Consider the following 25,734-nt stretch of genomic DNA (forward strand, 5'->3'; position numbering starts at 1 on the left):
GTACCCATTGCACTTTTAAACTATCAATTGTTCAACATCTACATCTAGCTGGGCAAAAATAGTAATCCATGTCTGAGCCGGAGCTTAAATATATTTTGTGATGATACCACAACAGTCTGTTGTGATTCTCATGAATATTTGCCAAAATTTAAATAAAAATTTTCCAAATGACACGAAACGACATAATGCGGGAATACGAGTTCCCACACTGCAGCAAGCGTCAGCTGAGCTGCGCCGAGCCGAGCCGCGCCGTCGCAACGTTGTCTCCTCATCGACGCTAGTACAAAAGTTAATGTGGCAGCAGCGACAGCATTTGAGGTGAGGATGCTGTTGTGATGGGGTAGGTACATATGTACATAGTTGACTGCGCCTATCGACCATCTCGCATACCGTCCGCTCGCCGTCTACCATTTCTTGCCTCGACTAGTTACAGCGGCAGGCCCACTGACAGCAACGGCACTGGCACTGGCACTCGCTCTCCAGACTAGACCAGACCATGCCACATGCCATACCATCATGGCATGCCACGATGTGTGTCTGGCTGTGTAATGCGGCACAGTCACCTACATTGGTGTTATAATATACAGACACTAGCACATACAAAAATACATATGTAGCTGTGACAACGTTTTTACAACTAAAGAAAATAACAACAGCAAGAAGAAACCATGCCGACGTACCCACCAAATCAGCGAGCGCTGCTGTGCGCTCAAAAAGCACGCACACTCAATTACATACGACAGCTTTGTATGTAGCTAGTCCGGCTCATTGTGGCGAATGTACAAAATCGAGTTTGCATACAGTAAAAGATTGTTGCCAAGCAGCGCATAACACCTCAATATAAATATTATGCTCCTTGCAATGGCATGCAACCATAAGTGCAAGCGGGTGTAAGTGTGCGACTGCTTGCCGTTTATAGCCAGCCTCCTCTGAATATTAGCTGCAGTTAATGCTGTTGTTGTGCCTTCTTCTTCTTCTTCTTATCGCTTTTCTACTTGTGCACTTCTATGTGCGCATTGTGTGGCGACAACCGCCTCCAACTATTCTGGTTTCTTGTCGACGCTTCGAAACGCCAACAAGTCAAAGACATTTTCCATGGCCTCCAGCCGCATTCACACAATCGACAGCACAAACAGGCAAACAAACAAACAAACGTGTAACCGACTAAATATACACATACACATATACATACATATATAATAAGCGAGATCACTGTAGCCGCATCTCTGCAACAGCATTAGTGCAACAATCACAGCTAAGCCGAAAGATGCAGCCAAAGCCGCAGTTGAGTCACACGCTCACTCCCCCATCAGCTTGTCTATTGTCGGCGCAGCAACAGCCATGCATACTTCCTCAGTGCATCTTCCAGTCATTGTTTTACACTAAAAACGCTATACACACATATGTACATACCTACAAACAAACTCAGATGATGTAAGCACCAAAAAGTGTGATGCATCACCCGCACATTAGCCGGTCGCCTAGTAGTTGGGTTGCATGCCTCAAAACCATTGGCGTTGTACAATCTAACATACATACATACATACGTATAAATGCATACATATACAGTACACCCTCTGTAGGAGCAACCGGGCGTGGTCTGCGAAGAATCCTCCATCAACCTGAAATTTAAGCTACCGGATCACTGTAGCATTTTCGAGGCAGGCGTAGCCGCAATGCAGGAGGCTTCGGATTAGTTGCTCACTAGTGTAATGCCTTTCAAGCAGGTGAATATCTATATTCCGACAGCCAAGCAGCTATCAAGGCTCTTGGCTCTCTGATTGTTCGTTCGAGAACGGTAGGGGATTGCTTGACCTTCCTATCGACTGCATAGGATTATTATACTATTAAAGTCATTTGGGTTCCAGGTTACAGTGAAAAATCTCTAGAAACTGCATGTCCGATGAGCTGACAAGACAGGGAACCTTTGAGTAAGTGCTCGCGGGCAGAGTAAGTCAGACCCTGAGCTCGTGTGTTCCACTCCTGGACAGATAGGCATTTGGTCAGCTTAGCGGGCACTGGGCGAAGTTCTTGGAGGCGGTCCAGAGAGCTCTTGGAACTAAACAAGGTACATCTCTCGCTAGTGCTAGGAGTTCTAACTGGTCATTGCATGATAGGCAACCATGCGATAAGGCTTCATTTAATCGATGACCCCTATTGGACCAGCTGCATGTACGACGATGTGGTGGAATCATCTCAATACTTGGGTCACACTTTTTCCACACTCCCGATGAGCTTCCGGGAACTGATATCAGACATACCGAACCAACCTAATGGTAAACATTTGGTTGTTGCTTTGACCGTGGTATTGCGGTTATCTAGTGTAACTTTACCGAGGGCGTACTGTATATGTATTTACATACATTCACATGTACAATGCTGGTAGATTGCGCTTGCATTGGTTGCGGTGCGAAGCTTCACACAGCGCAGCCATTTTCCAAAGATGCTCGCTGTGCGCTTTTGCGCCTCTGCTGCTTCTTCTCGTTAACCTCCGCTGCTGTTGCTTCTTTGCACTGTGAACAAATATAACTTTTTAATATTAATGTTGTTGTTGTTGGGCGCTTACTTGCTTGGCTCGTCGCTTGTTGTCCGTTGTTGTCTACTAACTGCTGACTGTCGTAAATGTTGTCCCGTAGAGCAGTTGAGGCATCTTCAGTAGATTAAAATCTACAAGCCCATGCGCACAGTGGGTCGTAACTATGATGTGAACAGATGTGCTTATTATATAATTCGTATATTTATTGCGGAAAAATTAGTTTTTGTATAATTCTGCATACATTTTTTGGTGGCGTCTGCGTAAGACTTTTCGAGTGTGTCTCATGGAATGGGAAAAATGATGCGTTAACTGTTGTTTTTGGAAAAAATAATGAATTGAATGTTTGCCGTAGGTGGAGTGGCAATTTACCAGAGGCGTTAGCCAGTTGAGTAGATGGGTTACTGTGTCAACAAATGTACGTACTTAAGTATGTATGGGAGTATATGAATGCATATGAAAATGGGTCATTAGTGGCATTTTTAAGATGTTCAGTGTTTTGCTAACCGAAAGAAACTTTGTAACTAGGAAGTGGTTCAGGTGATTAATGGATTTGTATCCAAAAATGTAAATATTTGAAATGGCAGCTTGGTTATACTGAATTGCAGTGCCACAGAGAATTTAATTATTTTTGTTGGATATATTACGGGCCAAACCCGATTTTCGGACAAAACTACTAGTATGGAAGAAGATCGATAGATACCGGGATCGATAGGAAACGGGGAATTCGTGTTGGAGGCCTTCCTGTACATAACGGGGGACATTCAACGCAAGCAATTTTGGACGGAATGACGACGATAGGGGTTCATCCCGTAAGTTCGAATTGGATAGGCAGTGTGTCGAGCTGCAGACGTGTTCCGGCGCGTGGGGTAGGCATGGGACAACCAAACCAGTTAACAGAGGGGGGGAAGCACTGCAAGAATTCGTATTATCGCCGCTATTTTGATACCTGGTGGTCAACAGGATATTGGAGAAAATGCATTCAAAAATTCTTCACGGCAATAGTCATTGTGTATTGGTTTGGTGGAACGGATTGAAGAAGAAAACATTTCTTAAGGAAATATAAACCTAATGTTCAAGAATATATCATCGAAAACTGCCGTCAGGCTTCATGATACGGGCCAGTTTGTTTGCAGGTCTACGGTAACAGTAATAAAGCGTCAACTTTACTTGGGCGGATTGACTATGTGATCCCGGATCTGCACTTTGGGATGAACTTCGAAGCGACTGAAAGGGGTCGAAGGCTGGCGTGCGGGCATGAGGACTGCTGGCTCGGTGAATGTCTATACAGATGGATCGAAGATGGAGAAGGCCGTAGGGTCGGTGCGCAAAGACTCTAACGAATGGCCACAATTCGCACCAAAACTAAAAGCTCAAATGGATTACGTTGCGATAGACGGAAGATGCATGAGTTCTATTCGACGAGCCAACATCGATTCGGATCAAAATGAAGAAACAGAAGAACACGAGTGCGAAGATTCTTAAAGTACTGGCAAGCAGGAATGCGATACGAAAATTTCAAAATCAGAAAGTAAAACACCACACCAAGGGTGGGTGGGCTGGCGGTTTGATAAAAAATAACCCAGAACACATTACGGAGAGGAAGCTTACATCCATCCACTAGACCAAAGCAAAGCAATAACAAGGCTTAAGAATAACAAAGCTCCTGGGGCCGGCAGTGTAATTCTCCGCACCCACAAGTAGGCATAATATGCGAAAAAATAAAATCCTTCATGAACTAATTGACTAGGTCTCATGGTAAATGTAGCTTCATACCTCTTAAATCCACCAGATTTTTGAAGTGCGTCTTTTTGGATGCTTTTGACAGCTGTATTTACCACGTTATGTCTAAAAATAACGCGGAACGCAGAGTGAAGTTGATCACAATTTTTAATTTCATCTATAAGGTAGGGATCTCTCCGCGCCGCTCCAGATCAAAAAACGTTTTACATAAAGCGGCTCGCTGTCGGTCGACATCTTCTCAATCTGTTGTGGGAAATAGTAAGATGAATTGCCAATATGACGCGCAGTAAAAGCGCAACGTGCGCACAGCATCATGAATGAGAAAAAGACAAAGACAAGACAAAGACGCAAAGTATGGCCCTTTTTTTTAGACACACGCCACTGTTGGCAGTTATAGCTTTGAAGTTGTGAAGGACTTTGGATACTTAGAATGCAGTATATACACTATCAATAATGTAACCTAAATAGAGATAAAGCGTAGAAGAACACTTAATAACAGTTGCTACATTGGGCTCATTTTATACGGTGCAGAAATATGGATGCAAGAGCTCAAATTTGGCATCAGATTTACGGTGGGAGCGAGACGCCTTTGTCGAGTATTGTCGTTGACACACTGACGGAGTTCTTCACCACAGTTCGCAATAAGGCGAGAGCACTCCACAACAAACCGGTCTACGTAGCGGCAGTGTAACCACATTCCCCGTTCATTACGTACCGCCCCCGAAAGAGCAGTCGGATTTCAACAAGCCCGAAAGAAGAAATAGTGCGATGAGGAATGTCACGAAGCTGCGGAAAAAAGATGCCGGCTGCAGGACCACATTTAAATCGAGCGTAACGGGAGCTTAGAGTGTTCAAAAGAAATATTCTGTGGAAGATTTATGGACTTTTCGCTATGAGCTTTACGAGTTTTACAACGATACGAATGGACAGAAACCCTTCAACCCTTAAAGTATATAATGCGGATGACGAGTTGCCACAAAAGAAAAGCATCCGGCGTGCGTATTTGGCTCGGCCAATATCACTTAATAGGTTACATGTTTAATTAACTCTTTGTCTAACGACCAGGTCCAATGGACGAGAATAAAATCTTCTTGAGTTTCCATATCGTAATGATCATGAAACAAAACACTTAATTATGAGAAGACAATTTGCACTGATGGATCCAAGCTTGATAGTAGGGTAGGCGGATTAGTATGCGCTGAACAACTGGGGTTGGCGTCGTTCTTTCGCCTCCCACACAATTGTAATGTCTCCAACTGAACTAGCGCCTATACTTCCGCAAATCCCGCAAAATGAAATACTATTGAAGAGGCCACGCAATGAGCGGCATTTCTGAGCGGCATTTCTGAGCGGCTAACCTAACCTTACCCTATTAAAACAAAAGAACTTTATAGGGCAATTTGGGCAAAGGGTTTTCAACTTACCTCAGTCTTTCGAAAGGCAAAAGTGTTTCGTAAGACAAAAGTCAATTCTGGCAACTATCTTGGAAGCTTTTTACTGTCTTTCGAAAGACCAATTGAAAGATCTGCTAACGACAAGGTATTAGCGTTGTACTCTTCGCCTTTTTGCAGCACGTTTTTTTTTAATTCGATTTTTTTTTATATAAATATATGCATATTTTTCCTTTTTTAAACACCAATGAATAAAAGAAAATTAAGCAAAAAAATAAATAAGCAAATAAAATTGAAAGAAAGCCAAAATGTTAAAAATGTTTTTACAAGTTAAAAAAATGTTAAACACATACATTTAAATATATCTCTTTGTAAGACAATAAAGTCTGAAAATTAAAAGAAAATTAAATAAGAAAAGAAGAATTAAATGAAAACTAGAAACTAGTACTTAAAAATTAAATATAATTAAGCAACTATATTTTTAACACCCTTTTATTAGCTTCACCTGTATGTTTGTATGTATGTATGTTTGTAACCGACTCCTTTGGACTCGATTTTGACCCACTTTAAAGGGACAGATTTAATTCAAACTTTGTACACTTATCATGAATCAGCGACAATATAATAATTTCATAAATTTATCTCATTATCCTGATTAGGATCGCCAGGATTAAATAATTTCCTCACACAGCCTCTGTGTGAGAGCAAGTGAGACAACTACGCTGTCTGCGCATGCGTACCGTCTACTTACTTTCCGACTCGAGCACTCGGCTTATTAGTGTTAATACATTCTATCCCTATCAGTTGCACAGTTGGCCAAGCGAGTTGAAAATAATGAACAAAAAATACTAGTATTATTGTGAAAAAGTGTGGGTTGCTCGGTAGACGAAAAAAATGGCAAAGAGCGCCCCACGCTTTTTCACAATAATACTAGTATTTTTTTGTTCATTATTATTTTCAAATTATATTAAGAATTATTTTTTACTTTTTAGTTTGATATGCTTTAAAAGCGTGTTTTTTAGTTTTTTTAAACTATATTTTTATTTTTAAAAGAAAACCTAAAAACTTAAAGAAAATGTAACTAAAAAAAGAAAAAAACATGAAATAAGATTCTAAAAATAAAATAAAATAAAAAAATATATATTTTTTGAACATAATCTAAAACCGAAAAGAAAATTAAATTGAAAAACATAAAAATAGTTTAATTCAGAATTAGAAACACAGATACGTTTCTAAAAATTTAATGAAATGGAAGAGTATATATTTTTCTTTTTAAAACAAAAAAAATCTTAAAAAATGAAATAAAATTAAAAAAATTAATATTTTTCTTAATAACTGCCGATTTAACGAAAGCAATTTAAGTGAAAAATTATTTTCTTTCTGTCAGTTTTCATATTAAATTCAAATAAATATTCATTTTTCACTTAAATTTCTTTCGTGAAACTGGCTATACGACAATGAATTTAATAGCTAAAAGAAAATTTAATAAAAAAAAAAATAATAAAAAATTCGCTGCCCGAGGTTTCGACCCCGGATTCCTCAAAAAGGCACAACAGCGCTTTGCACACTCGGCCCTTGCGACTGTTGGTGGGACGCGAGCTAAACAATATATGTACGTGGGCTTTCTGTCAAAATAGCTTTTGACCAGGAGTGGTGAATGAGAGAGCTTTTTTAAGACTTTTGTACCAGAATAACAAAAGTCTTTCGAACTATCTTGCCATCTGTCTTACGAAAGACATTGTTTCCTATCCGTGGGTCCAATATACCCATGATTGGTAGGAAATGTAATTTTTTTGCGGTAGACAAAACTTTGTCCTACCGAAATCACAAAGGAATTAATTTTAAAACATCGGTTATGTTGGGGGAAAAGCTTTGCAGAAGCATTTATTAAAAAGTACACTTGTGCACCATTCGAAAATTCATGAAATAAATAAGGTCTGACGTAATATTTGGCCCGGTGTTAAATTTTTGATTTCAAGTGACAAAAATTTGTATTTTGTCTCTTCCATTTGTTTGGTTAACGCATTTCTTACTCTATAATTAGATATTAACTGACTCCTTTGTGACCAGTTGCATTCATTATAAGTAGATATTTCAGCTCATTTGCAAATCAACTTCCTTGAGAATTTTTATGATCGGCTCGTTAAACATTTCAGGTCACGATGCATGATGCCACTTAACAAGCTACATAGGCATCTACTTATACATACTTGATACTTGAATGATCTGCCTGCTTACCTTTCACTTTTAGAACGTTCTAAGCAAATACAAAACCAAAGTTGTCGGCAGCAATTGTAATAAAATATGTACATTTACAAAACTAATAAATATACATCTCCGTATTGGCTAGCAAAACCTATCGTCTTAAAAGTGAAGTAGGTACCTACTACAATCGACGATATCATGTTCGTGAGCCAACAACAAGACGAGGCAGCAGTAACAAAAACAAAAAAGGTACACTAGAAATCATAAGCAGGCAGCGGCAATCCAAAGCTGCGAAGAAGCAATACGCTCACCATACGCGCAGAGCCAAGCAAGCGTCTGCCGCCAGCAAACACAGAAGATGCATAAAGGCTCTGTTATGCATACTTGGCATTGCATGCACTGCTATACCATTTTTACGTAGAAATCAAAAACCAACAGACTTTTACGTATGTAATGCTGTGCGTTGGGTAACAGCTTACACGCGAAGCTCATTTAACAGATTCCTTATGTGACAACTCTCAAGCAATGCCAAGTATGCATAACAGAGCCTAAAAAGCTACCACAATGGCTGGCTTCGTTGTTGGCTTAAACCACTTCTTGCCGCCACAATCGATGTTAACCTGCGTTGTGTTGCCGCTAACGCTGCCCATTGCTGCCGTTGCTGTCTTTAACTTTAACGCTGTCGCTGTCGCAGCTGCGTTGCTGAAGATGTCTGAGTCGGCTAAGTGTGCTGCGCTGCGCTGCGCTGCGTTGCGATTGCGCAGAGATGGGTCCAAAGTGGTTTTCCTTTCGTTTGCCACAGATCATTCCGCTTTGAATTCATAAACGATCAAGTCGTGCATCGCGCACCACAACGAGTGGAGATTCATATACATACTTAACTAGTGAGCTAAGGTGGAGACCGGTGAAACTTTTTTTTCTGCTCGCGTGCAATTCAGCTTTTATTGTGTGCTCATTGTTTTTAACTTTTTTTTGTACTTTTGTGCCGCTGAAGCTGTCAAGTACTGGCGCTTCAATGTGTACGATTCAATGAAAAACGCTTTTCTTCGAGTTTGTATAGTTTTCGCCATTTCAACGTTTCGCTGCACATTCTAAATGCTTTGAAGCAGCCACAGGCAACAAACAGTGTCCGTCATTTACAACACCAACCACATTTGCTTTGCCAGACATATGCGTACATATTTGCATTTGTTTTTCCGCTTGAGCGCCGTTACTTACGTCCATTCGTTGAAAAGTACCAAAAGTGTTAGAAGCAAATAAGTAAAACAACAACAAAAACACCAAGTTTAACGCAAAAACCGTTAAACTTAGTAACTAAACTCCCTCAACGGCTGAGCTGATGACAATCTAATCGTACTTGTGAAAACTGTAAATGTTTTGTTCGCGAGTGTTTAACAGTTTGTTGTTGGTGAGGGGCAGCAATTAGAAAACCATTAACTGGAATTAAATTGCATCAGAGGTGACGAGCGGAAGCGTATTGTCGTTGTTGTTGTTGCTGCTCTGCTATCTTGCCGTCTTGCCTTCTTCGCGGTCGGTCGTGGTCTTTTGTGTTGAATGCGCGTTGTTTAACGTATCGAAAAGTGTGTAGTTGTTGTAGTCGGCATCTAATTGAAGGTGCGAGCATCCTTGAGGTGCAAACCAGTGACAAGTGTATGCAGCGCAAATAAGCACACGTTTATACACAAAATTAATACAAACAAAAAAGTCGTAGTCAAGAAAATCGATTTTATAGTTTTAATTGCGCGTAAAAATCGAAAAATCGCGTTCAAAAAAAAAAAAATACTGCTGACTTTATTGTGGATAGCGGAAACGAATTGGATAACATTGTTGGATAATTTTTGTGTTGATTAAAATCAGACGACGAGGGAAAAATAACTACGAAGCTATGATGGGAGTTAAAAGCATAACCTGGACGTGCATTGTTGGTAAGTTATTTACAATCACCTGGCTGGACTTACGTCAACTAAGGGTTAAAAAGTCCATTCGGTGAAATTGTTCAGGAGAGACGAAAAATCGATGTATTTAGTTTCGTATTGCCTGCCATTATCTCAAGTAGCACACTGGTGTATAAATTGGTGTAAATTTACGAATTTTGGTATAAATCTGATTAATTGTACCAAAATTCACAAATTTACACCAAATTATATACCAGCGTGCTACTTGAGATGCATCAAAAACTAAAGTTTGAAAAAATGGACTTGACACGTTTTCAACTTTAGGTAGATATTTATGGGGAAAACAACCCTTAACAATCTCAAAAAGGCAATATTGCCCTGTGATTTTTCGAACTTTTTAAACTTCGTTTCAATGTGTTTTGTTGTTGTTATTTCGAATCTGCATTAATGTGAAAAAAATTTCAGATTTTTGGGACATTTGATGTCCGTATGCTCTTTGAGAGGCGGGGTACAAAACTGAAATCAGTTTTCAAAAATTCAAATAGCGAATCCAATATGGCGGATGGATTTTTACTGGATCCGCCCTTTTGAGTTTTTGAACACTGATCAGCTACTTAAAGCACCTTTGGATGTCAAATTTCATACAAATCTGGTAGTTAAAAAAATCCATCCTCCACATTTTATACCCCATTTTGAATTTTTAAAAACTGAATTCATATTCGTAATCACCGACCCCAAAAAATATTGTTTTGACCGATCCGTAAATGACTTGATCTAGAAAAACGAAAAATATATGGGTTCTTTGTTTTTGTCTCTACTTACCGAAAATACTTAATTTGTTCATGGGAGCAAAATCTTGTCGGACGGTATTTTATTTGAATACTAAAGAGCTACATGCAGTCGAAGAGAATGCTAAACTTCATTTCAAAGCCTCATATGGCTGTGGAATAGAGATGCCGTTTTTAAAAAGTTTGGCCTAGCAAATCTAGAACATTTTAAAAAGGAAGACACTTGAATATAACTTCATATAAAATTATGGTTAATACTGTAACAAAAATTCCAGAAATTGGAGCTGCAAATGCTAAGATGCTAGGATTCAAATTGATTTTTGGCGACTTGTTTTCTTGACGTTCATGCACATTTTCTCAAAAAAATATTATAAAAAAATAATCGAGCATAGGTAAATGAGCAACGCCTTCATCAAAAAAAAAACTAAATAAATAAAAATATGTCAAAAATCAATGGCAAAACAAAGCATCTTTAGAGTTGGTGTCTTACAAGAAATCTTTGTAATTTCAGTATTAGTTAGATCGTATTATGTTAAAGGAGCTATTTGACAAGATCGATTTATTTTTTGATGATTTCTTCCTGCATCGATTATTATTCTGCCATATCAGTGTCACAGTGAAGCAGTCAACTCAAACTTTCCTAAACGTTAGTCTCCATACGCAGTAATCAAGTTTCTAAAGGATTTTGCTCCGCCCGGTCATAAATATTTTTTTAAATAAGCAAAATTTCCACTTTTTTATTAAATATAAAATTTTAAATGTACTATTTTGCTCCACGGCAGCGAGCTCAAGCATAATTGTTTTATTGGCAATTAGAATTCAGCAATATTTTTTTATCTTCCTTTTAACCCCTTAACTCATATTAAAAATGATTTTTTATCCAATTAAAAAAAAATCCAATTATAGAGATAAAAGTTTCCACGAAAACGTAAAGCATCAAGTTTTCCTAGGAGCCAACGAAAACGAAAATCGTTTGCAGATTAAGTGGAAGAATAAATACATCCACAAAATCCAGCATATAATAAAAAATTTTCGATGAGAGGGAGCTAAAACCTTCCGTTATTTGACTGCCTCGTAATGACACTAAGTGAGGTCCCAAAATATCTATTTCATATTTTAAGCAGTCTTTGAGTCCTAAAACTCAAGTTTTCCATTTCCTGCGACTAGACTTATAGTTTGCTAAAGTTTAACACTCTTTCCTAAAAATTATCAGTTTACCAATTTTCGACCCTGCACTTCACTTGAACTTGAAAATAAGAACACTACTTTTTTACGTAAAATGAAGAATTTCCCAAAAAAAATATTTGTTTACCAATAGAGCCCGGATAGTAGATCATGTTGCCTCGGAAAGCATGTGGAGAGGTTAGGGGTCCCTGTAGAGGAATATTTCGAATATTTCGGCGGCTTTACCGACATACCCAAAGTAGGTATACGGTAAACTTTAGGTTTGGCAGACTCCATATCGTCAGCCAAACACTAACATATTGTGTAAGCGCCAAACTATTATTGTAATTATCTAGTTATCCCATACGAAATTTAAATGCCTTTGGTGAATCTCTCTACTTTAAGCATTAAAACATTAATTTTATAAGCACCTCATCAGGCATAAAAAAGTCTGCTAATTGGCATTCATAAAAGAGCTACGGGACTGCTATTTTTGTAACGCATACATGAAATTGCAGAAGAAGCTAAGTATAGATAGTATTGTCAAAGGTACAAGGTCACATAATTATTAGCAATAACGTGCATTATATAAATTTAAAATCTTTTCATGACGAAATTGTATTATGTCTCCAATTTAGCATGGTTGTGCTGCAATTTCTCATACGATTTCATAAATACGATATGTACTTACTTGTATTTATATGCATTCACACACAATTTTGCTATATAAATTGCAAACTCACAATTGGATGACAGCAATTGATGCGAATTTCAAGGTTCACTCATTGATACCCTTATCTTAGATTTGGCATATTTTAAATGCCATAATGGTGCTTTGATTGCATACATCATGACTGGCTTAATTATTGTATCTTCTGCCCTCACTTAAGTGCTTACATACATACATACATATGTACGTACGCACAAAAAATTTTTATTCATAAGGACGGTAAGACGTGAATTGCAAAAAGTTATGGCAAAGTGAAACTGAAATTAAAGCGAAATAACAAATGNAAGCTAAGTATAGATAGTATTGTCAAAGGTACAAGGTCACATAATTATTAGCAATAACGTGCATTATATAAATTTAAAATCTTTTCATGACGAAATTGTATTATGTCTCCAATTTAGCATGGTTGTGCTGCAATTTCTCATACGATTTCATAAATACGATATGTACTTACTTGTATTTATATGCATTCACACACAATTTTGCTATATAAATTGCAAACTCACAATTGGATGACAGCAATTGATGCGAATTTCAAGGTTCACTCATTGATACCCTTATCTTAGATTTGGCATATTTTAAATGCCATAATGGTGCTTTGATTGCATACATCATGACTGGCTTAATTATTGTATCTTCTGCCCTCACTTAAGTGCTCACATACATACATACATACATACATATGTACGTACGCACAAAAAAAAATTGTATTCATAAGGACGGTAAGACGTGAATTGCAAAAAGTTATGGCAAAGTGAAACTGAAATTAAAGCGAAATAAGAAATATTTTATATGAAGTAGAAAAATTAAAAAGCTAGGAAATAAAAATGATGCAAATCGAAATAAAAGTTTAATTATGATAAATGCTTACAAAATTTTTGCGCTCATTAACATTTAGTGGAAAATAAGTTTGTAAGCAGCTTTTGTTTGGTTTTCGAGCAATTACTGCCTGTCCCATCTAATTACGCATGGAAAATTGATTCTGCTGTATGTATGTATGTAAATACTTTAAAGCTGCCACTTCTGCTGAGAACTGCTGGAGTTTGAAGGTCATACGAATTGAGTACGACTACATAGGTATATTTAGCTCAGTCGTACATATCTAGACACTTCATCTGAAATGGGGCTTAATTAGATTTTAATGTATTATGAAATCTCATTTATTTGTTGCATGATATACTTTGAGTGTTCTTGAGATTATCTATTACATCATTTTGCAAGCAATTAACCAGGCTTTTTTTTTGAATGAAATAATAAAGATACATAAGTATATAGATAACTATGTCTTAGAATTTCTGTTCATGAAAAATTTTCAATAGCTTCATGGAAGAGATGGGCATGTTGGTCCTGTTGTATTTGATTCCTTCGTTTGAATACCTCGAGGGCCGCCTCATCGCATGAAGCAGAGTGTAGTTTTGGTATGTCAGGATGCCCAATTTAGCACTAGAATTCCTAAACAAAGGAGGTCCTCTACTTTCTCGAAAATATAACTGTCAATAGTAGACTCGAGTTAGGTTGGTGTGACAGTCAGCGCAAATAACCAACTCACTTAGAGCCTGAAGGTCCATTGTCTTACCACTGCCAAACACGGGAGCCTCAGTGACTATTCTTCATAGAACCATTTTGAAGCTCTTATAAAGCGTAGGATGGGCTTTATTTATTGGCTAAAGTAAGGCCTACCTAAAAAGTCTGCCCTCCTATAGGCCAGAACTGGGCAACTACAGAAGAAGTGCTCCACGGTTTTTTCCTCTTCCTCATCCCTGCAACTTCTGCAATATTCGTGTGTGTGCCTGCCAAATAGTCAATGACCGGTTACACAAGCCGTCACCACCGCAATATCCTCTCTTGGCTGAACAACTCTTTTGTCCTTTCCTCGGTATTTGTGGCAAAAGTAGCCAGGTTGTTCTATAAGTGCCCTACTCTAGCCTTGACCTGTTGACTTCTTGGATCATGCTATTTTAAACATTCTAATTTGCAGGTTGCCATGGTTATCCCAATTATGCCTCTGCTTTCACAAAGGGGGAGATTGGTACCTGTCCTAGCTAGCTCATCGGTCCTGCAATTTCCTTCAATATCTCTATGACCCGGAACCCATCTGAGGCTGATCTTGAATACGGCGCTAATATCGTATTACCATATTAATGGCCTCCTGGCTGTCCGAGAAGATGTTAATTGTAGTCTTCGGTTCGACATGCGTACTACGGTACATAGCCACCTCCTTTATAGCTAAAACTTCTGCCTAATAAACACTGCATTGATCCGGAATTCGGACGGATAATTCCACTCCTAGTTCCTTAGAGTAAAGCCAACCCTATTGTATAGCTTGGATACATCCGTGTAAAAATTCACCTTCTCCGTGGTCTTGCTTTGTTTTATGGGAGTTGGTCTAAATTTTTTAAATACGTAAATCGGCATAAGGAATATGTACATATGGCTTTTGAGACTACTTGCCCTGGATGGTACTCATCAATAATCAAAATAGTAATTTGAAAAGAAGGTATTTATGTACAGAAATGTACATACATACACATATCAGATCGCATCCATTTGAGTTCAGTGGGTTAATTCCATATACATACATATGTACTCTCAAAGATCACATTGTTGCCAGTTCAACTAGCGCAATGTACTACATATTTATGTTATTGCACATGTATGTAGTTGTTTGTGCAACTGTTCGAATTTCATAATATCGGATGCTAAACCGGCAAAACGGCAAATCGGCAAATGCAAAGTATTGTTGCGCGGAAAGATGATATTCGTCAGTTTGAGTGGATTTTGTAGCCACATTCAGCAAATGAAGCAGTTTTTCATTATCAGTGGGCTGCAGACTGCAGCCAAGAGCAAACACATATACAAAAAATTTAGAAAACAATGCTTATAATAACACAGCTTTTAGGATTTACATATTTGTATTAATGTTTTTAGTTCAGTCTATAAAAAAATTGTCTAACATACTATTTACATATAGCATAACATTAAAACTTAATTGAAAATAAGTAAAGCAAATTGACATTAACAAATTTTTTATTAAAGAGCTATTGTTTCTTTGTCTTAGCTTCCTATATGAAAGAGCCTTAAAATATCGTTGAAGGTCTCAGATGTCCATCGAATTTACATAGATCAGCTAAACACCGAAGGAAATACTCATTAAAAATAGCAAGTCTTGACCTTTCCAGAGCGGGGCAGTGGCAGAGGTAGTGCTCTACGCTCTCCCCCTCCTCCTTGTCCCTGCAGGCACGACAGAAACCGTTAGCGGGGTAATCCATTCGTCCGACAACTATGTTAATAACATTGTAGGAACGCCAATTGCGAGTCTGTATTCTGTTTTTCTACACAGACCAGACCATTTCCTCGAGATATTTTCATTTTATGTTTGCATTGTGAATGATAAAAATTCAAACTTTAACAGGGAACAAATTTTAAAAATAATATACCCGTACATGGTGTATGAGTAACATTATATCCTGCTCTGAAAATGTTGTACTACGACGTACAAAACAAAGAACTGAGTAATAATTTCGGTACGATGTAGTTTATATGACTGCTAATAGAGAGTTTAGAGTCAAATACAATACCTAGGTCTGTAATTCCATTAACATTTGCAAGATTTTATTCGAGATGCTATACGGCGCACAGTGGTCTGAATAGAGAATCTAGCAGGACACAACTTTTAAGACATTTGCGTTGATAGGCGTATATATAGACGAAAAAATAGATTTTTAATACACTTTTTTCTTGTGTAGGTATATAAATAGATTTTTTTTGGGCTTAAGTGTTTGAATACCTTCGTTAATCTGCGGATAATTTTGGTGGAGATTTTTTTATAACATTTAAATTTTTCTTTTTTTAAATTTTTTCGATTTTAAAGAACACCCTACTATTATTTTCACCTAGATTTTATTATGTAATATTTAATAACTAGAACAGGATAATCGATTTTTTAATACAAACAAACAAAAATTCAAAAATGGAGTAGTCTCTTGTAAACTTTATTAGCTTTAAATTAAAAAAAAAAACAATTCTCAAATTGAGTGAAAAATTAAAGCTCCAGTTAATTGTGAACACAAAACGCCAATTTTGAGCCACTGTGCGATAGAACGCAGAGCTGTATGAGCTCCCCAACGATAAATATATAAAGTGCAGGGAATAAAAATCCTATGGCTACGCTGGCTTGGCCATGTCATTCGAATGGACACCAACGCTCTATTAAACTCGGAATCTGTTGGTGGTAGCAAAGGAAGAGGGATGTTCTCACTGCGTTGGTATTTCAAATTGGCGTCATATGGCACAGAAGAGAAACCACTGGCGTGCTCTTTTGGACACGGCCAAAATCGCTTAGACGGTTACAGCGCCAATATATAAAAAGAAGAAAATGTAAAATTTCTTGAGTCCGTGGGTAACCGTAGCGTTTACTGGTGCAAAAGGTAAAAAAAAGGGCATTTATATAAATCTTAGAGTGGAACGGCCTTCTTATTAAACATTCCTACGAAATTGTATTAGGTCCTGTACCACTTTTAAGACTTTCATTTCTAGTATTTCATCCTACTAGATTCTCCATTCAAACCACTGTGCGATGTATTGCGAGCGTTAATGATTTTTGCGAAAGTTATTTAAAAGCAAACTCGTTTTCGAACTGGATGCCGGGGTAGGTCGATATTTCACTCAGTCATCGATATACTAGTTACATTGTCAGATTTTTCATTAATACATTTTCTAAGTAAAGAAATACCATTTATGTGCCATTTTTTGCAAACAATCTTTTCACGGTACATTAACCAAATTTCTAAGCTTTCAATTGAACAAAGAATAATAACGCGATCTATCCCGGGCATACGACAGATTCCTTAAAATTCTACAAAAAAAAAAAATACTCGTTGAAACCCGCTATTTTCGTTACATTTAAATTGAAATTTGCTTAATAAAATTATTAAACAAATTTTCAAATTATTGCATTAATACCTTCTGTATGTGGATCCATCACTACTTTTTAAGACTAAACTTTAAATATTTTTTCTATTTACAAAAACCATTGTACATGAATATGTACATATACTCGTATATACACGTGAAGTGATTTCCTTTACAAAATTTCAAAAATATTGCCACGCTGTAATCGAAGCATTACACACCTGTAAATAGCGCTGCAAGCATTTGTGAAATGTGTGATGTCATGTATGAATATGTGTACAGTTAATTTGTCTGAAACGTCAATTTGATTGCCTCTATCAAAATTTACAAATCTTTGACACGCTTATACCAATTACTTGTGCTAGGGAATGGCATGAAAAAACACTAGCTAACAAGTTAATGGAAAAAGTTTTGGCTATAAATAACATACATATACAATACAATAACACACATATTTTCATAATATTTATTATTTTTAATTTGAAAAAATTTTGCTTTTTGCAGATTTTTTAAAGAAATGCTGAAGAGTTTTTTTAATAGGTTTCATTATTAATAAAAAAATATTTTGATATGCATTTGACATCAATAGACCAATTCGTTCGATTCATTGTTAATAGATGAGATTTTTGAGTTAAGCTGCATCCAATGGAAATTACCTTTAAAGTGCAGGCTAATAGAAGATGCTCTACGGAGCCCACATCTAAGATGTTATGACACATCTGGTTTAAATTAGCCACATCTAGCCCACTTTTTCGACTGAAGTGACCACAGAGTACGACTAGTATCTATGACAGATGAATTGGTTTCACTTCAAGGGCAAGGATGGCATAAGAAGCCACTCTCTATGACAGTATTACAATGGCTTCATGCCGGCCTGAGTGTGGGTTCCTTTCAACGTTGTATAGGAGCAGCCATCTCTTATCGATTATTGCTGTAAACTAGTGTAATTAAAATACCAGCAAACGAACGTAAATTTGTATTCATCCATTGCTTGTTCGCATCAAACACAGCCCCAGGTGATCAGCCAAAGCAGGTGCCGCACCAAGTAAACATTGATTTCGAAGGCTAGGCGTTGCCAATCCATTAAATAAACAACAATGAATAGGCGAGAAAAACTCACATTCACACGACTAATGTGCTTCCATATATTAAGTAAAAGACAGATGCTTGATATGTTGAAACAATATGTCGGATAGTCAGTTACCAAACATCGGCCGGCCGCGAAGCTTAGAGCGCCATCATAAATGTTAATAAATAATTTAAAAAACCCATTTCGGCATTCTTGTGTCTACTTAGCGTGGCTGTCAATCATGATATGTAGCTTCAAATATACATTGCATATTATTTAATAGACAATTCTTTGAATATCTAACAACACTTCACAGCGGCTATGGTTTAATTCATTGTTTTCGAATTTCTTCACGGGCGTTTGGGGCGTAAGTAATTATGAAAATTCAAGGTGGCGAAGAATCTGCAAAAGAAATACACTTAATATGTATTCCCAACAATTAAGCTTTGAAAAGCTTAAAATGCTTCATTCGTGTTTTCTTTTTTTGTTACTTTAATTATGCAATGAAAATATTTTTAATCAATTCCTTAATGAACGGAATCTTTTGCTTACTGTCTTACCAATTTCATTCACCATTTATGTTGGGCGTATGTTAGTTCGACTTTTTATTAAACTTATTTTCATGTTTTTCGTGCCATTTAACTTGGCTAATGACTATCATGGTAGAGCGCTGTGCTTTGACATTAAGCTACATATCTTCTAAAACGGAAATTAGTCAACCAACATTGTTTTTTATTTGTGTCTGTTTTTTTTTTAGTTTGCGTTTTGATTTATCACTTGTTTTTGTGTAACATCATCATAATTCCGAAGAGTTTACGCTATTAGTTCATTTTTTTTTTATTTCTTGGATGTTAATCCGAGAAGTTGTTAATTTGGATTTTTTGCTGACAGTCATAATACTTATGTCAGCAGTAATGTGTGAATACAAATAGCTATTATTTTACTGAAATTAAGCTATTTGGGAAATAAATTTGCTTGTGATTAATTACTTTTGTTCCAAATTTTCGATAGTACAAATGTTTATAAAAAAAAATAACTACATACATATATGTATATATGTGGGACTCATTAGGAAAAACATCGAAAATTTGTGAAATTATACAAAACCAAGCTAACCTCCATTATAAAAGCTATTTGTATGCTATTGAAAGAAACGATAAGGAACGACAAAATCATATTTCCTTATGTCAGACGATTATGTGATTTGGTTGTAGTTTCCTTCAAATTCTATTTGCTTAGGGCATCTATAAAAACCGTGAATGAAAAACTTAATTTCTCATCCGTGCCCTGTAAATACTACCGGCATGTAATTTGCTATGCAATTCATGGGAATGACTATTATTTCCTTTGGATTACTCGTGAGAGTTGGTAAGTGTATTTTTCTTCGTACTGAGCTGGATTTGCCACGCACAAATAACGACAATTATATCATAAAAACAAGATCTTAAAATCAACTTATTAATAGTGTACATATGTAGTATGTAAAATGTATACTTACATTAATCGAAAGCTTTTTCTGTCTGCAATCTTATGCATACTAGTTTTGTGACACTACACAAAAAATCTGCTTTAGTATTTTTTTGATTCATTCTTTGAATAGTCACATCCTTGTGTGTATAGNTTGTGACACTACACAAAAAATCTGCTTTAGTATTTTTTTGATTCATTCATTGAATAGTCACATCCTTGTGTGTATAGTAGAGTGTAGTAGAGTTAAATACTAAACTTGTACTTAAAACTTTTGTTAAGATTTTAAAGGACGTTAAGAACAGAGTATCTAAGAATGGGCAAAACAGGCGCTTTTTTAATTGCATAAAGTGAGGGATTCTCAGATCCAGGAGTTTGTAAGCGGTCTGTAAGGAATGAAATTGAAGGAATTGCAAATATTTTAGACAGCTGAAGCCGGCAATATAGTTAGGAAATTTGGAAATGGAATGTGGATAATTCACTCCGGTCCAAGAGGAAGCAATAAATGAAATGTTCGACTGTATTTTTGGGAGCCGTGGAGCGACTACCGGAAATTCCGCGCTCATGAGTTGTCAAGAAGGTTGACAAAGCAATAGCTACTCTTTTTTTTAACCCCAAATAAAATGACTGGAGGTTATTTCCTAGAAGTGGCAGGAGCGAGAATTGCCCATATTTTCGGAAAATTACAAAAGCCATAAAAATCGCGATATGTTCTCTATATAATAGAGACGTTGTAAACCAGCAAAAACAATTAAAAGGCTACATAGTTAAAAGAATTACACTTCGGAGAATTTTCTCTGTTCTAATCTATCAACTTCAACACATACATTTGTATGTACGTATGTATATTGTTGAGTTATTGTGAACCTAGAACTTAGCTTAAAGAATAATGCCATACTAGCCCAAAAGGGAATTTTCAGCTCGCAGCAAATAATTCAAGGATAACGAAAAAAATGTAATCCATCGATTTCCTAAGCTGAAGAAACAAAAATATATTTGTAGGTAAAAAATATACGTATCAAAAAAAAAAAAATGTTTACAACTTTCTACGAAATTTGCAATTCTTTAATTTCCTTTCTATTTAGCATCCATCTTACTTAACACATTTCATAATTTAAAACACAGGAAAATTATGAAAAAAAAAATCTTCAGTTTATGAACCTGCATGACTAGAGATATCATGATCAACCTTCTGTATTATAATCTCATGCGCTGAAGTGTTTTGAAAATGGCGTTTTCTTTTTTTGCATTTGCAAAAAGCGGCCACATGCTTGCGTTATATAGGACACAACAGTTTATTAACCCTCTAATGCATATGGCCTTCTGCAGGCTTATAAAATATAAATCTAACATTTTAGCATCAATTTGAAGAAGACACCTGTCTCATTTACTTCATTTTTAGAATACGTGGTAATGTGTTAGCTCTTCACATTTAAAGGATTTTTTCAATTGAATACAAAATAGGTGGTATTCAGTGCAAAAAATTATTTTGCGAAGAAGGTAGCTTTTGTTCACTAACTTAACTGCTTAATTCGAATATTCAATAAAAAAAATTTGGTAAGTAGTCTGAGGTATGCAGGTGTGAAAAAAAAGTTTTGATTTTTTGCTTGTGCAGCCGGCTTCAACGAAAACTGTCTGCAGGCGCGCTTATGCAGTGTAGTAAAAAACAATTTGTTCTGTTATTTTGAATTTGCACTTTTGGATTCATACGAATGAATTTTATCTTTTCAGTAGATTAATGTCACGTTGGAAGCGTAATCATTAAAAAAGGAATTTAGTTTTTATGGATCAATCGAAATTTCAAACTTTTTAATCAGAGTTTTTAGAAAAAAATTTGGTATACAGTTTTTTAGCTCATTAAATTTTTATATAATTCCTGCATCTAAACGAGAATTTAGGAAAAAATGTCACTTAAGTTTTTTGGCTCGATATAGTCCACATATGTGTTAAAGACGACGTATATATCTTGTTTGGTATATGAATATAAGTGGCCGTTTTGGGTTAGACTAGTTTCCGTATTTTATTTTTACACCAAATATTTTTTTTATTATGCACATACTCTTTTTTAACCGACTTGCTCATTTACTAAAATATTTGCATAACCCAAAAACCCGATTGAATTGATACTCACCATGCAGGAAATGGAGGTGCCTATTCGCCTATCACGCGGAAACCATACAACATAAGTGGTCCCACATTATTATCTCGAAATGTCAGATTTTAGAGTTGTGACACAATTTTAGTAAATGGGTGAATTGTTATCGCCTCTATATGCGACATGCGACAACAGTTTAGTATTTATAACTTTATTACGAGTACTAAGTAAATGGAGGATATTTCAAATAATAAATACAAGGCTGCTTTGTATATCTGAGAAAAATTCTGAATACATCTGCTTGCAAGCATTTTCGACGCGACAAGTTTTCTTCATTAAATGGCCTAAATAAGCGCGCACAACACAAATTTACACACTTGCATGCACAGATATTCACCAACTTTGCATTAAAACTCATTAAACCAGTTTAATTGAGCAAAAACCAATTCATCGACAAGGCCATCTGCCGCAATGTACGCAACTGCTGCAGCAGAAGCCACTGTAAAAAACAGATTATAGTTGTAACTTTCAAAGTAGCAGCTAGGCTCATACATATATATTTTTTGCCAAAAACCTACCAACTACAATACGAATACGAATACATAAGCAATTACTTACATCAAAACAAGATCACAATGAAACAATAAAAAAAATTTATAATTTTATTTGTGTCGTTTTGTCGTTGCAGCAATACTCATAGCGTTGGCCAATTGCATTCTGGGACAAGCGCAGCTGGACTATCGCAAGCCATGGCCAACTTACAGCCTGCAAAATATGCCGCAGACGCGATTCACATGCCACGACAAGATACTCGGCGGCTACTATGCAGATGCGGAGACTCAATGTCAGATGTTCCATGTGTGCGTCAAAGTGGCTGGAGTGGGGGTAAGTGTACAAACATACATACATATGCACATAAAGACAATGTGTGCATGTGATGTTGCCGTATAAAACACATGCATCTAACTGAAAAATCAAAACGAGTTAATCGAAGTGTCTATTGCACCTTTAACGGTAGCAATAGTGACAACGAAACGCATTGTGGCACTGAAATAAAAATATTTAAAAAAAAATGAAAAAATTACAATAAAAGTGTTAGATGCAGACCATTACGAGTTGCATTCTATTGCGCTGCCATCGATGCCCTCATGACATCTCTTAGCATTATGCAGTTGAGACATCGAATATGCTGTAGTTTCTGAACATCTATGTACAGTCAGTCAATAAAGTTTAGGTACAGCGAATTTTTTACAATACGGGCAAATATTTTTTAAATATTTTATTTTTCGCTAATTTTTTATAGAAATATGGTTAATTCTATAACAAAAACCCCAAAAATATTGCACTTCTTATTTACGCTCTCTAGAGAAAAGTTGAGTATGCAATTTTATAGCCCATTCAATTTTAGTACAATAAAATGCAAGTATGAGAAAGCTAGGACTTACCATTGCATTTTGGGAAAATTTTTTGTTGAAGGTGTCGCACATTTTTTCCATATAAAAAGATTATCAAACATTACTTTATATGGAGAAAATGAGCGACAGAGACAGCCACCAATAAAAAAGACATCTCAGTGGGATGGTCCGTTCTAGAGTGACGTATAAGTCCCCAACTCTATCTCAGTTCAACTTCTTGTATACTAATATGTTTTCTAATTTCCCGGGTCCCAGTAGAGATCGACTGCATTCTGCCAAATGCAGATATATTGATGGGTTTTGCAATTGTGGACAAAGTAGGCTTCCATGATTTGATAGGCGCACCGGGGCCGATTGGGAGCATTTTTTTTAGTTTTAATTTTCAAAACCGTTTTGGAATATGAAATCCTAACAATTTTCAAACCCGTATTTCTACAAAATTTTCAAATTTTTATATAAAGTTTTGATTTCCAAAAAACCCGAGCCAATAAATTTTCTTGAAAAGCTATCACTCATTCCGCAACATTTAAGCCTAGTCCCATAGAGGGATAATAATTTGTTCTCTGCAAAGCAGAATTTTTATCTTTTGAGAGTTCTTGGTGTTGAGTCGGACAAAATGTTTAAGCTTTTCATTAATATAAATATTCGAAAAATTTTACCAGTATCGCACCACGTTTAAAAGTTGCAAAATGAAAGACAGTTATTTTAGAAGTTTTTTTTTTTAAAGCGATCAATACGTGTTTTTGAAATACGGTTTTGAACAATATTCCTTCCGGAATGGCCCTCGGTAAGCGAATTCTTTAATCATCGCTTTAAAATTAACTAACCCTTGACGAGCCCAGGCCGGTGAGTCGCGGAGAACTCGTTACGAAGTGACATCGTTCTGAAAGCAGAGTCGGCATTTTACACACCTATTCGGTGAAATCATAGTTGGTTGAGCCCAGTTAGGTACTCAGTAGTGTGTTCGATGAGTCGCCTTTTTCCAAAACTGATTTTCGAGTTATTCGAAAAATTGCAATTTCAAAAAACCCGTTTCCGATTTTGAAATTCAGAAAAAACGGTTTTATTTAACATAATTTTCATACATTGAAAATAATAAAACTATTTACTATTAAATATTCAGATTTCATTTACAAAAGAGCAAAGCGCAAAAAGTTCAAAGCTTTTTAGATCAAAAGTAAAACAAATAAATATTGTTTTGTCATGATACAAAAAAGAAGGTAGTTTCAAGAAACAACTTTTGACGGATAATAAAAGTGCGCTCGGGTAAAAAAAAAACCATATACATATCCAGGAAAAACCGGTGAAAACTGGTTTGCAAATATCGAGTCCATCACCCTAGTATCCAGCGTAGCCTGATGTCATTTTTGTGTACTAGAATAATATTACTTCGATTACATATAAGAGTAGCCAAAGAATCTGACTTATTTATGGCCACCACCGCTCCCCACTCATTCAGTCGTGGCTGTCGAAGAAGACCAACTAACACGATTCACTACTTATTAAACAAGAATACTTAAAAAAAAAATAAAATATTTGTATCATTGTACTGCATTGAAACATAACTAAATCGTAGTGGCTCATTTTATCAAAAGTCAACGAAACTCGCCTCGTTTTTTTTTTTAATCGCCAAAAATAGCCTCTTCTTCATCTACGGCATCAAAGTCGTGACTGCAAACATTTTCCCATTTGTCAGCCAAATTCAACACAAACAATAATACAAAGGCCTAAGTAAATTAAAAACTAAAAACGCTCCTACAGCTTTGTGACAGAAAATTTGGCAAGCGCAAATGCTTGTGAATGACCTTTAGAGCCAAAAGCAAATAAGTTTATTTTTATATTTGCACCAATAGAAACATACGAGTATAGATATGTATTAATTTTGCTTCGACTTTACTAGTCAAATGTCGATTCTCAACTGGGTATAAAATAAATTACAGGAACATCAGCGTATAGCGAAGCAGTGTGTGTGGGTTTGTAAACCGCTTCTAGCGTTCTAGCTGAGTTGTCGTCTACCTTCACTGGCAGTTTCACATTTCTGCAGTGCGATTTATTTTTTTTTTTGGTTTTTCTTTTTTATTGTCAACATTATTTACCGTTATTGCATCTTAAAATAATTTCAATGTAAGTACATTTACAAAACTATCCGGCAGTGCTTGAGCTTGTTCATAGAAAATCAGCACAGCTGGTAATTTAAGCTGGTCACATAAAGAGCGTCGCACTGGAACCACAAATTCGGATTTTATTGGCACCCAAAGCTAACGGTAGCTAAGAGTTTGGAATCTAAGTAGCAAAATACCTATTACTGTATATTCATACAATTATACA

The 25,734-nt window shown here is 36.3% G+C and overlaps 1 protein-coding gene across 1 annotated transcript in view; it reads left to right on the plus strand.

Annotated features, from left to right (window-relative positions):
• The first annotated feature begins 8,695 nt into the window (after positions 1-8,695).
• Positions 8,696-25,734, plus strand: part of LOC108369947 (mucin-5AC) — a 24,809-nt gene continuing 7,770 nt past the window's right edge. Inside the window, exons 1-3 of the mRNA XM_017625173.1 lie at positions 8,696-8,766; positions 8,933-9,797; positions 22,680-22,876. Coding sequence (XP_017480662.1) covers positions 9,758-9,797; positions 22,680-22,876 — 237 coding nt within the window. The 5' untranslated portion in view covers positions 8,696-8,766; positions 8,933-9,757. The remainder of the gene's footprint in view (positions 8,767-8,932; positions 9,798-22,679; positions 22,877-25,734) is intronic.

This window comes from Rhagoletis zephyria, unplaced genomic scaffold (genome assembly GCF_001687245.7).
Source record: "Rhagoletis zephyria isolate East Lansing unplaced genomic scaffold, Rhagoletis_zephyria_1.1 Rzeph_scaffold_03925, whole genome shotgun sequence".
NCBI lineage: Eukaryota > Metazoa > Arthropoda > Insecta > Diptera > Tephritidae > Rhagoletis > Rhagoletis zephyria.